The sequence below is a fragment of the Coregonus lavaretus genome (assembly GCF_964263955.1).
Source record: "Coregonus lavaretus genome assembly, chromosome: 34".
NCBI lineage: Eukaryota > Metazoa > Chordata > Actinopteri > Salmoniformes > Salmonidae > Coregonus > Coregonus lavaretus.
The window spans coordinates 16591987-16606563 of record NC_140021.1 but is presented as its reverse complement, the minus strand read 5'-3'; the positions used below and the strand labels follow the sequence as shown (position 1 = coordinate 16606563).

The window sequence follows — 14577 nt, the reverse complement described above, 5'->3', positions numbered from 1 at the left end:
CCTGTTGTCTGGACCTATGGCAGTCTCTATGGGGGTGCCACAGGGTTCAATTCTTGGGCCGACTCTTTTCTCTGTGTATATCAATTATGTCGCTCTTGCTGCTGGTGACTCTCAGATCCACCTCTAAGCAGACGACACCATTTTGTATACATCTGGCCCTTCATTGGACACTGTGTTAACAAACCTCCAAACGAGCTTCAATGCCATACAACACTCCTTCAGTAGCCTCCAACTGCTCTTAAACACTAGTAAAACTAAATGCATGCTCTTCAATCGAACGCTGCTGGCACCCGCCCACCCGACTAGAATTACTACTCTCGACGGGTCTGACCTAGAGTATGTGGACAACTATAATAATAAGCCATTTAACAGACGCTTTTATCCAAAGCGACTTACAGTCATGCGTGCATACATTTTTGTGTATGGGTGGTCCCGGGGATCGAACCCACTACCTTGGCGTTACAAGCGCCGTGCTCTACCAGCTGAGCTACAGAGGACCACAAATACCTAGGTGTCTGGTTAGACTGTAAACTCTCCTTCCAGACTCACATTAAGAATCTCCAATCCAAAGTTAAATCTAGAATCGGCTTCCTATTTCGCAAACAAAGCCTCCTTCACTCATGCTGCCAAACATGCCCTCGTGAAACTGACTATCCTACCGATCCTTGACTTCGGCGATGTCATTTACAAAATAGCCTCCAACACTCTACTCAGCAAATTGGATGTAGTCTATCACAGTGTCATCCGTTTTGTCTCCAAAGCACCATATACTACCCACCACTGTGACCTGTACGCTCTTGTTGGCTGGTCCTCACTACATATTCGTCGCCAAACCCACTGGCTCCAGGCCATCTATAAATCACTGCTAGGCAAATCCCCGCTTTATCTTAGCTCATTGGTCTCCATAGCAACACCCACCCGTAGTATGCGCTCCAGCAGGTATATCTCACTGGTCATCCCCAAAGCCAACACCTCCTTTGGCCGCCATTCCTTCCAGTTCTCTGCTGCCAATGACTGGAACGAATTACAAAAATCTCTGAAACTGGAGACTCTTATCTCCCTCACTAACTTTAAGCATCAGTTGTCAGAGCACCTTACCGATCACTGCACCTGTACACAGCCCATCTGAAATTAGCCCACCCAACTACCTCATCCCCATATTGTTATTTATTTTGCTCATTTGCACCCCAGTATCTCTATTTGCACATCAACTCTTGCACATCTATCATTCCAGTGTTAATACTAATTGTAATTATTTTGCGCTATAGCCTATTTATTGCCTTACCTCCATAACTTGCTACATTTGCACACACTGTATATATTTTTTCTGTTGTATTTTTGACTTTATGTTTTGTTTTACCCCATATGTAACTCTGTGTTGTTATTGTTTTTATCGCACTGCTTTGCTTTATCTTGGCCAGGTCGCAGTTGTAAATGAGAACTTGTTCTCAACTGGCTTACCTGGTTAAATAAAGGTAAAAAAATAAAATAAAATAAAAAGACAACAGACCCATAGCACTCATGTCTGTAGCCATGAAGTGCTTTGAAAGGCTGGTCATGGCTCACATCAACACCATTATCCCAGAAACCCTAGACCCACTCCAATTTGCATACCGCCCCAACAGATTCACAGATGATGCAATCTCTATTGCACTCCACACTGCCCTTTTCCACCTGGACAAAAGGAACACCTATGTGAGAATGCTATTCATTGACTACAGCTCAGCGTTCAACCCCATTGTGCCCTCAAAGCTCATCACTAAGTTAAGGACACTGGGACTAAATACCTCCTTCTGCAACTGGATCCTGGACTTCCTGACGGGCCGCCCCCAGGTGGTAAGGGTAGGTAACAACACATCTGCCACGGTGATCCTCAACACGGGGGCCCCTCGGGGGTGCGTGCTCAGTCCCCTCCTTTACTCCCTATTCACCCATGACTGCATGGCCAGGCACGACTCCAACACATCATTAAGTTTGCCGATGACACAACAGTGGTAGGCCTGATCACCGACAACGATGAGACAGCCTATAGGGAGGAGGTCAGAGACCTAGCCGTGTGGTGCCAGGATAACAACCTCTCCCTCAATGTGATCAAGACAAAGGAGATGATTGTGGACCACAGGAAACGAAGGACCGAGCACGCCCCCATTCTCATCGATGGGGCTGTAGTGGAGCAGGTTGAGAGCTTCAAGTTCCTTGGTGTCCACATCACCAACAAACTATCATGGTCCAAACACACCAAGACAGTCGTGAAGAGGGCACGACAAAGCCCATTCTCCCTCAGGAGACTGAAAAGATTTGGCATGGGTCCTCAGATCCTCAAAAAGTTCTACAGCTGCACCATCGAGAGCATCCTGACTGGTTGATTCACTGCCTGGTATGGCAACAGCTCGGCCTCCGATCGCAAGGCACTACAGAGAGTAGTGCGTACGGCCCAGTACATCACTGGGGCCAAGCTTCCTGCCATCCAGGACCTCTATACCAGGCGGTGTCAGAGGAAGGCCCTAAAAATGGTCAAAGACTCCAGCCACCCTAGTCATAGACTGTTCTCTCTGCTACGTCACGGCAAGCGGTACCGGAGCCCCAAGTCTAGGTCCAAAAGGCTTCTTAACAGCTTCGACCCCCAAGCCATAAGACTCCTGAAAAGCTAATCAAATGGCTACCCGGACTATTTGCATGTGACAAATTAAATTTGATTTGATTTGGTTGTTGACATACTGATAGTCATGGAAGCCTTTTAGCTCATCTCATCCATTATCCCTCTCACTCACTCCCTCTCTCCCTCTCTCACTATCTCACCATCTCTCTTCTCCCCTCCATCTCTCTATCTCTATATTTCTCTCTCTCTCTCCTCCTCCTCTCTCGCTCTGTTTATTGCAGTCATTGGCCATGAGGGAGCCATCATCTGGCTGGCATGAAAATATCAAGCAGCACTCTCTGACACAAACACACACAATCACACACTCCCTCCTGCTTTCCCAGAGACGATCAGCGCTGCATAAACAGAGGTGAACTCCTGTGAAAACATTCAACATCTCCATAAAAATCAACTGCACATAAACACTGCCTGGCCTAAGCTAACCCAGTTAGAAACAGCTGTATCATATTCTCAGTGACACTAGACTGCTTTAACATTATAGTTTTACCCACAATGCTACTGTTTTTATGCTGTCATGGCAGGGAGGTTGATATTACTATACATTATTGTCCTGTACTGTACTGTCCTGGTGTTGAGCAAAGATCTGTGTAGGTTGATTCAACACACACACACCGTCAGCGCTGTCTCAACAGGGAGCTGTGGCAGATAGAACCATCTCTCTGCCATCGGGGGAGTGTAGAGTGCATCACCCTGACAGTCTCTCATGTGGTGGGCCAGCCACTCAACCCTGATAAGATAACAGAGGCCCACTTCAATCCTGATAAGATAACAGAGGCCCACTTCAACCCTGATAAGATCAGAGAAAGAGAGAGACAGAGAGACAGAGAGAGAGAGAGAGAGAGAGAGAGACAGAGAGAGAGACAAACACCTACCTGGAGGTGACAGCATTCCCTCCCCCATATGCCCCCCTAGGCACAACTACGACAACATAACCAACAAAAACGGGTCACAACTCCTGCAGCTCTGTCGCACATTGGGTATGTACATAATCAATGGTAGGCTTCGAGGGGACTCCTATGGTAGGTACACCTATAGCTCATCTCTTGGCAGTAGTACTGTAGACTACTTTATCACTGACCTCAACCCAGAGTCTCTCAGAGCGTTCACAGTCAGTCCACTGACACCCCTATCAGACCACAGCAAAATCACAGTCTGCTTGAACAGAGCAATACTCAATCATGAGGCATCAAACCCAAAGGAACTGAATAATATTAAGAAATGCTATAGACGGAAGGAAAGTAGTGTCGAAACCTACCAAAAAACAATTAGGCAACAACAAATTCAATCCCTTTTAGACAACTTCCTGGACAAAATGTTTCACTGTAATAGTGAAGGTGTAAACTTGACAGTAGAAAACCTAAACAGTATATTTGACCTCTCAGCTTCCCTATCAAATCTAAAAATCTCTAACAGAAAACCGAAGAAAAGTAACAACAGTGACAAATGGTTTGATGAAGAATGTAAAAACATAAGAAAGAAATTGAGAAACCTATCCAACCAAAACCATAGAGACCCAGAAAACCTGAGCCTACGCCTTCACTATGGTGAATCACTAAAACGCTACAGAAATACACTACGGAAAAAGAAGGAACAGCTCAATGTAATTTAGTGTTTTCCACTTCTGGGAAAATTGGAAATCACTAAACAAACAACAACACGAAGAGCTATCTATCCAAAACGGAGATGTATGGGTAAACCACTTCTCCAATCTTTTTGGCCCTATAACAAAGAACAAACAACAACAAAAATATACATGATCAAATGCAAATCTTAGAATCAACTATTAAAGACTACCAGAACCCACTGGATTCTCCAATTACATTGAATGAACTACAGGACAAAATACAAACCCTCCAACCCAAAAAGGCTGTGGTGTTGATGGTATCCTCAATGAAATGATAAAATATACAGACCACAAATTCCAATTGGCTATACTTAAACTCTTTAACATCATCCTTAGCTCTGGCATCTTCCCCAATATTTGGAGCCAAGGACTGATCACCCCAATCCAAAAAGTGGAGACAAATTTGACCCCAATAACTACCGTGGGATATGCGTCAACAGCAACCTTGGGAAAATCCTCTGCATTATCATTAACAGCAGACTAGTTCATTTCCTCAGTGAAAACAATGTACTGAGCAACTGTCAAATAGGCTTTTAACAAATTACCGTACGACAGACCACGTATTCACCCTGCACACCCTAATTGACAAACAAACAAACCAAAACAAAGGCAAAGTCTTCTCAAGCTTTGTTGATTTCAAAAAAGCTTTTGACTCAATTTGGCATGAGGGTCTGCTATACAAATTGATGGAAAGTGGGGTTGGGCGAAAAACATACAACGTTATAAAATCCATGTACACAAACAACAAGTGTGCGGTTAAAATTGGCAAAAAAAACACACACATTTCTTTCCACAGGGCCGTGGGGTGAGACAGGGATGCAGTTTAAGCCCCACCCTCTTCAACATATATATCAACGAATTGGCGAGGGCACTAGAACAGTCTGCAGCACCCGGCCTCACCCTACTACAATCTGAAGTAAAATGTCTACTGTTTGCTGATGATCTGGTGCTTCTGTCACCAACCAAGGAGGACATAGATATTCTGCACAGGTTCTGTCAGACCTGGGCACTGACACTAAATCTCAGTAAGACAAAAATAATGGTGTTCCAAAAAAGGTCCAGTTGCCAGGACCACAAATACAAATTCCATCTAGACACAATTGCCCTAGAGCACACAAAAAACTATACATACCTCGGCCTAAACATTAGCGCCACAGGTAACTTCCACAAAGCTGTGAACGATCTGAGAGACAAGGCAAGAAGGGCCTTCTATGCCATCAAAAGGAACAAAAAATTTGACATACCAATTAGGATCTGGCTAAAAGTACTTGAATCAGTTATAGAACCCATTGCCCTTTATGGTTGTGAGGTCTGGGGTCCGCTCACCAACCAAGAATTCACAAAATGGGACAAACACCAAATTGAGACTTTGCATGCAGAATTCTGCAAAAATATCCTCAGAGTACAACGAAAAACACCAAATAATGCATGCAGAGCAGAATTAGGCTGATACCCGCTAATTATCAAAATCCAGAAAAGAGCCGTTAAATTCTATAACCACTTAAAAGGAAGCAATTCCCAAACCTTCCATAACAAAGCCATCACCTACAAAGAGATGAACTTGGAGAAGAGTCCCCTAAGTAAGCTGGTCCTGGGGCTCTGTTCACAAACACAAACAGACCCCACAGAGCCCCAGGACAACAACAACAACACAATTCGACCCAACCAAATCATGAGAAAACAAAAAGAGAATTACTTGACACATTGGAAAGAATTAACAAAAAAAACAGAGCAAACTAGAATACTATTTGGCTCTAAACAGAGAGTACACAGTGGCAGAATACCTGACCACTGTGACTGACCCACACTTAAGGAAAGCTTTGACTATGTACAGACTCACTGAGCATTGCCTTGCTATTGAGAAAGGCCGCCGTAGGCAGACCTGGCTCTCAAGAGAAGACAGGCTATGTGCACACTGCCCACAAAATGAGGTGGAAACTGAGCTGCACTTCCTAACCTCCTGCCAAATGTATGACCATATTAATGACACATATTTCCCTCAGATTACAGAGATCCACAAAGAATTCGAAAACAAATGCAATTTTGATAAACTCCCTTATCTACTGGGTGAAAAACCACGGTGTGCCATCACATCAGCAAGATTTGTGACCTGTTGCCACAAGAAAAGGGCAACCAGTGAAGAACAAACACCATTGTAAATACTTCCCATATTTAGGTTTATTTATTTTCCCATTTGTACTTTAACTATTTGCACATTGTTACAACACTGTATATATACATAATATGACATTTGAAATGTCTTTATTCTTTTGGAACATCTGAGTGTAATGTTTACTGTTAATATTTATTGTTTATCTCACTTTTGTTTACTATCTATTTCACTTGCTTTCGCAATGTTAACATACGTTCCCCATGCCAATAAAGCCCTTAAATTGAAATTGAATTGAATTGAGAGAGAGAGAGAGGGAGAGAGAGAGAGAGTACAGGCTCAGTGAGCACAGCCTTGCCATTGAGAAGGGTAGACACAGGAAAACCTGGCTCCCTGTAGAGGAAAGGCTGTGCAACCACTGCACCACAGCAGAACCCGAGACAGAGCTGCATTTCCTGACAAAATGTCAAAAATATATAACAATTAGAGAGAGTAATTTCCCCAAATTTGAAACCTTTCTTCAAGGTTTCAAAGACCTCTCTGATGAGGATAGGCTACCCGTCCTGTTGAGGACACAGAGAGCTGTGTGTTGGCAGCACACTACATTGCTGCCTGCCATAAGATGAGGGACAGTGTCTGACAGACCAACCAACCTGCACATGTCCTCTATCCTTATTGTTCAATGTATGGTTATTTTGACCCTTGGTTATTGTTGTTACAATTGTCCCGTTGACAATATTGATTATTATTATTAATTATGTTAATATTGTAAATCTCCAAAGTAAGTTTTGGCAATATGTACATTGTTACGTCATGCCGAGAGAGAGAGAGAGAGAGAGAGAGAGAGAGAGAGAGAGAGAGAGAGAGAGAGAGAGAGAGAGAGAGAGAGAGAGAGAGAGAGAGAGAGAGAGAGAGAACAGGATCCAGGGCTGCCGTATCTCAAAACTGATCTAGGGCTAGAATCAATCCAAACCGTTGAAGATCCGCGATTGAGCCAACATATGCAGTGTTTACCATGAATGGAGTGTCCGCGAATGCGGGAATATTGCCTTTAAATGTAAATCGCACTAGAACGCAGACCTTCAGCGCTACGGTTTGAATCGATTCCCTAATGGTGTTCTGCTGTAGTCACTCACTGCAGTCACTGACACACTGGCTGTTGGGCTGACTCTCTTTGTCTGTTAACATCAGGTGTGTGTGTCCATTCACAGTACCTCACAGTATCATAGCATGTATGATGCTTTCTTTAACAGAGCTACATGTACAGTAAGAGGATATTAAGCATTTGAACCACAGAGGAACAGAACAGCCTAACAAAGTTGGAGTGGAGTTTGTCATTATTTTCAGTGTGAGGTGGACTGAAGCAGCTACATCAATGCCCCTCTCTGTCACCATCTGTCGTCCTGGTGGTCCTGTCGCTGCTGGAGGTCTGCTGGTGTGGCCGGCTGGCGGTGCCCAGGTAAGGCTGCCCATAGTGGGCAGGGGACCTGGGGACTCCTGGCCCCTCTCTACCCCTATGGTGGCAGAGCAGGGTGATGCTGGCGTGAGGTTAACAATCTGAATCTGTGTGTCTCATCTCGTCTGCTGCACGTCCACCCAGGAAGGAGCAGATGGCCAAGGAGACTCCCACACATGCACATGGACAGATGCACACAGACACAGAAACACACACACACACACATGAACATGCACAGATGCAGACACACACACACACACAAACACTCTATAGTCACTCAAGACTGCACACACACAAAGACACACAAACAGAACATACACAGTACGCACATGATTAAAAACCCAATAACATGACCTTGCTTCTTCTTTTAATGAAAGCAGGGTAATCTGTTCAGTGCAGATGTATAACAGATATGTACTACAGATTCCATTTTCACCATGATTGCACACTCACCTTCCTTGTCTGTGGGTGGGATGGGGGAATGAATGAATGAATAGCACTTTACTATTGGTATAGTGTGTGACAGACACACATACACAAGGTCACATGCGCGCACACACACACAGTCTGAATATGTCTTCATATAATAAACACCGGTTTGTTCATTTTATTCTCTTATCTGTTCTCGCTTCCTTCTCTCATTGGGCTGGTTTGTGTCTCCTGCTAACAGCATGCAGAGTATTCCTTCGTTTACCCGTTTACCTCATTAGATGCACACCAATTAGCCAATTAGAACTCTGGAGCAGGCGCTCCGGTGGTTTTAATTAAAATCTAAGTGCAAATAAACTATCTTTAAAAAACAACAGTGTTTCCTTTGGTCTTGGCTGTGCAGGTAGAGGCAACACAATAACAACCACTTAATGAATCCTACTTAGGCTCAAGCTAATTTAGAAACAATAATAATTTAAGCAGCTAGCAGAGAGAAGAAAAGAAGCCATATACATGTGTGTTTATTGCGTGATATTTACATATTTACAGTATTTTACAGTACTATGTGGTTATGTTCCACACTGACTCAGATTGCACGGCAATAGGTTAGACAGGCCACAGTGGCAGGTTGCCTTGGTGTTTAGACTCCAGAATGTCAAATATAGGTACAGTAGACATATTTGGCTTCATAAATGATGTCATAACAAGGTGAACAATGCACTATTCAGAGTGCCAGAACTGAGAGACACAGTACAGACAGCAGACAGTTCTGTTATTGATCAAGGACTCTTATATAACTATGGCTTCTGTTCTATAAGCAAAGGCTTCAATGGCTTGTCCATGACTATTTGATGATGGATGTTTCAACTACAAAACAGTAAATAGAAGTCTGTTAGTGGCTGTCTGGTGGAGTATACTGAAACGCCTCCTCTCTATTTTATAATATAACAGAAAATATACTGTATATCCTATCCTGGTATAAAGATACAGTGCTGGGTTACAACCACCTCACCAAGACAGGGACAGGGAGAGAATACAGAGAAGCAGAGAGAGAGAGACAGAGAAAGAGAGTTAGATATAGAGCGAAAGATGGAGGAAGGGGATTGTAAGAGGGAGAGAGAGAAATGAACAGATAGTTGGATGTAGTGGGTGTGCTAGGTGTGGAGAAATAGTGTAGAGATCAGATCACTGATACCCTTGAGGCTTTATTCTGTTCTCTGTGGGTAGAGGATAAAGCCCTGCTAGTGTAAACCCCTTACTGTCGGAGTTCACCTCTCCTGGAAAAGGCGGGGGAGTAGATTACTAGATCCCATGCTTAGATAGACTGTTCATATCTCTCTGAGTATGAGTAGATTACTAGATCCCATTCTTAGAAAGGCTGTTCATATCTATCTGAGTATGAGTAGATTACTAGATCCCATGCTTAGAAAGGCTGTTCATATCTATCTGAGTGTTAGTAGATTACTAGATCCCATGCTTAGAAAGACTGTTCACATTTCTCTGAGTGTTTGTAGATTACTAGATCCCATGCTTCGAAAGCCTGGTTGCAACCTGAAATGTTCTCTCTGTTATGTCTATGGCGGGGCTATCATTTTAAAGGCAACTCCTAAAGCGTCTCATAATTAATTTAAACAGCCACAGCCCACACTGTCATAGGAAGAGGCCATAGGTAAATCATGGTTGAAGGAGGTGGAGGAGGGACATACAGAGAAAGAGGTGAGGGGAAAGATGCACTTATGCTGCTGCCATCTGGTGGTAGCTAACATGCACTGCAGTTAGAAAACAGAGGGGTGGATGGGGACACTTACATTTTACATTTACAGTCATTTAGCAGACGCTCTTATCCAGAGCGACTTACAGTTAGTGCATACATTATTTTTTTTCATACCCCCTGTGGGAATCGAACCCACAACCCTGGCGTTGCAAACGCCATGCTCTATCAACTGAGCTACATCCCTGCCGGCCATTCCCTCCCCTACCCTGGACGACGCTGGGCCAATTTCGCGCCGCCCATGGGTCTCCCGCAACCTGAACAATGCAACCTGTACACACACTATCATTTTCCATCAAAACAATTCCAAAATAAAAAATCTATTATACACATTTCATCATATCAAGACATTATCCAGATGGCTTGTACATTAACACATAAAAACAAATAGTTAAGCTTGAATTTGAGCTGCCTTCACTTCAAAAAAGCATAATAATGCCATTGTGGTGGGAAACAGTTCAAATAAGCACAGGTGATTAAAACATTATACCTTACAATTTTTCACTCCACTGATTTTTTATTACAGTTCAAACACTACTTTCCCTTGAGACATACAGTATGGTAAAACACTACATTTCCCACCATTCCGAGGACCAGATTCACATCATAATGCATCTTGTGCCACAATGACCAGCATCAACACACAGAAGAACCACAGGAAGACAGCAGAGTTGTATTCATTAGTGCACACCGTAGCAAAACAATTGAAAACTAATATGAGCGTTTCTTATTGGACAAGTTCAGGTAGTCCCTTCCTGTTTAAGTCTGTTTGCTTCTATTTGGTGCCTAGTGAGTACGACCCAGAGGACAGAGACATTGCTAAGGCATTGAATACCTCCCCGTTATAGTTATAACCCTGATGATTTCATATGTTTTGTTGCCCAATATAATCTTTATAATAATATATACATCACATATGTACTTTATGATCATTTCATATTATACTATGGAGTATGTATGAATATTAAATGGGTGAACTGAAGATGGGTATGGCTGTGCCGTGTGTGCCTTCGCACGTGTGTGTTTGTCTAGCCAGCAGCTCTCCTCCTAGACACCACCACTTTAACTATCACCTCACAGAACTGTTATTAACACATTGTGACATTGCATAAACCTGTCAATCAAAGTCAGGGGGTTCAGACTACGGCATACAGATCCTGGTGCAATTGCATTGGGGCTAAAAAGCCGTATGAGTGAAAACACTGATCACTGGTGTGAGCTGTGATTTGGCTAACATCACCTCCCATTCTTTTCTGTACTGACTATTACACTGCATTGTCTGTAGTGACTTTTACAATATTATTATTATACGGCCTGATCCGCCTGCCTGAGTGTGTTTTTGAGTGTGTTTCAGTGTTAAGTCATTATTCCCTTAAATGTTGCTAAATCCTTAATTAGAGGATTATGAAGGAAGGCACTGCCTGGAACGTCTACTGGAAACCCCCTTCCGGGGAGAGGGGAGGGGAGGGGAGGGGAAGGGAGGGGAGGGGAGGGTGGAGAGAGGGAGAAGATAGAGTAAGGAAGAGAGAGAAGGAGAAAGGGAGAAAAAAGGGGGGTTAAAAGAACAGAAAGAGAGAGAGATACAGACGATAGAGGGCTGGAGGCCCCAACAGTAGGGGTAACAGGAGACAGTCAGAGTATTCCCGTTTGTTTTCTGTCAGAAGGAAGAGAAAGAGCGGAGAGAGAAGAGAGAGCGGGGGCCTCTTGCATCCGTCGTAGGGTAGCATCGCATCGCTAGCTTGTTCCCTGACAAACCAGCCAGGCCCCTATCAGATCAACACACAGCGACAGCCCCGTGTAAGAACATGAGGGGTGGGGTGGCGATGATATCCCCCATCATCCCTCTCTCTCATCTTATGTGTGTGTGTGGCAGGTTGGTATTTACTGGGATGACTCATGTACTGGAAGCTGCTCTGCAGGGTGGTCACTAGCTGCCACAGCCACAAAGTCATACAATCTGATTTTAAACCTAACCCTAATCTTAACCCTAACCTTAATCACACTGCTAACATTATGCCTAAGCCTAAATAAAGACCAAAAAGCAAATCTTTGTTTTCTGGATTTTTTTTACAATATAAACTATTTTGACTTTTCGGCTGGACCAGCTAACAAAAACCGCTCAGCTCTGCCTCCAGGACAAGATTCATCCCAATAAACGTTAACCTGTGTGTGTGTCGTGTTCAGTGGCAGCGATTGTAATCTGTGATGATGGGTGTGGGAGGTGTTTCATGACAGCGTTAGGGTTAAGTAGCTTGCTCAAGGTCACATTGACAGATTTTTCACCTTGTCGGCTTGGGATTCGAAATAGCGACCTTTCAACGCTCAAACCGCTAGGCTACCTGCCGCCCTATCTAGGCTACCTGCCGCCCTGTGTGTGTGTGTGTGTACGTGGGTGTGTGTGTGTCTCTTCTCTTTCTCACTCTTTTGTCTTTCACTTTTCCAAATCCATAGATAGTCTTAGCTATATCCTGGGTGGTGTGGATGGATGGATAAATGGTTGGATGGATAGATGGATGGATGGATGGGCGGCATTTAAATATTTCAGTAACAACTTGCGGTAGCTGTGTTGACAGAGGGAGAGAGGTGGATGTGAGGGAGAGAGGGAGAGAGGGAGAGAGGGAGAGAGGGAGAGAGGGAGAGAGGGAGGGACGGAAGGAGAGAGCTGGGTTCTGTCAAACGTCCTTCCCCTGCTGACAGCCAAGCTGTTGAAGTGGTGGAGCAGAGCAGAGAGAACCAGTCACTAGTCTGTTGCAGAGAGAACCAGTCACTAGTCTGTTGCAGAGAGAACCAGTCACTAGTCTTTTGCAGAGAGCACCTAGTCACTAGTCTGTTGCAGAGAGAACCAGTCACTAGTCTTTTGCAGAGAGAACCAGCCACTAGTCTGTTGCAGACAGAACCTAGTCACTAGTCTGTTGCAGAGAGAACCAGTCACTAGTCTGTTGCAGAGAGAACCAATCACTAGTCTGTTGCAGAGAGAACCCAGTCACGAGTCTGTTGCAGAGAGAACCCAGGCACTAGTCTGTTGCAGAGATAACCAGTCACTAGTTCAATGAGGAACCCCTCTTTTCCCAAAGGTCTCTGGGACGTTGCTGAGGCAACAGCCAATAGGAGGGCTGGAATCCCAGATAAGGAAGTCCCATCTCAGCAAGCTGTCAGATCAAGCATAGTGTCTGGTACTAAACCAAACAGTATTTTTCTTTCTTCAGGACTCACTCCTCTCCTTCCTCCACATAGGTAGATGGAAACCAGCCCACCTGCAATAAAAATAAGAACAATTATGTAAAAAAATATAGGGGTGTGTGTGGACTGTTGTTACACCCCCCCACCAATAGCCTTCAAGACGACACCTGAGTGGAAAATCTGAACAGAGGGGGGAGAGGATTATGATGGTGATACTTTTCAATAGGTATCCGGCAGAGTGATTAGCCTATTAGCCAGTTAACCAGTTAGCTTGTTAGCATTTTAGCCAGTTAACTAGCTAACCAGTTAGCTGAAACTAGTTAGCATGTTAGCTTAGTGTCTGTGAAGGCTATAGCTGTGCAGGGATAATAGTATTCAGCAGCAGTCCTTCACTAGCCTACTTCCTCCTATTATCTGATTCACTAGAGAGAGAAGCTCTATTCCCACAACCACAATGGCATTTAGAGTATTGCATTACTAGCTAGCACCGGCCCATCTCTTCCACTCTAAAGAGGGGCAGCAGTGCAGTGCTCTGCTACAGACCACTGTTTAGTGATCACTAGAGCAGAGTCAACAGACAGACACCAAGGCTCAATAACAGGGAACAGATCTCAGTCTACACAGCAGCTCGCACAAACACACTCACACACATTATTAGTTCAACGTCTAGTTTTGATTTCAATTTGGTTGAGTTGTCAATTTATGTGAATTCAACGTGAAACCAATAAATACATTTTTACCATGTCATTAAAAGTTGGGTGAAAAAAAGACTAAATGCCCTTTTAGCAAATCCAATTAATTTTCCACATTGATTCAACGTCATCACATAGATTTTTTGGGATTGAAATGACGTGGAAACAACGTTGATTCAACCAGTTTTTGCCCAGTGGGGAGTCACTCACATACACTCAAAGTTAGACATACACATAACTGCAGACTCAAACAAAAACATATATACATCATGCATTTGAATAGGACCTGTTCATAGGCAATATCAAACAGGGACACAGACCTAACCATGAGAGAGGCATCTATACCATGTTGGTATGTATATATGGCATGCACTGTATGTTTGTGTGTTTATTTGTTTGTTTTGTACGTGACTCTCTCTCCCCGCCTCCCCATGAGGATAACAGATAGGTGATTGGATGTGGATGGAGTGATTGATTGGCGTCTGGAGGGGCCACTCACCCTGCCGCTGACCTCTCCCCTCCACCAGCCATTGGCTCCTGACTTGGTGTAGATCTTGACTACGTCTCCCTCCTGTAGAGACAGCTCTCTGGTGTCCCTGGAGCTGAAGTCATAGCGGGCTATCGCCACACCCATCACCTTCGGGGTGAACACTGTG

The 14577-nt window shown here is 44.0% G+C and overlaps 1 protein-coding gene across 1 annotated transcript in view; it reads right to left on the bottom strand.

Annotated features, from left to right (window-relative positions):
• Nucleotides 1-8783: 8783 nt before the first annotated feature.
• LOC311109300 (guanine nucleotide exchange factor VAV3-like) overlaps nt 8784-14577 on the bottom strand; it is a gene marked incomplete at its 5' end in the record, with an annotated part of 49302 nt that continues 43508 nt past the window's right edge. The window contains 2 exons of the mRNA XM_084152133.1: nt 8784-13303; nt 14421-14572. Coding sequence (XP_084008259.1) covers nt 13259-13303; nt 14421-14572 — 197 coding nt within the window. The 3' untranslated portion in view covers nt 8784-13258. The remainder of the gene's footprint in view (nt 13304-14420; nt 14573-14577) is intronic.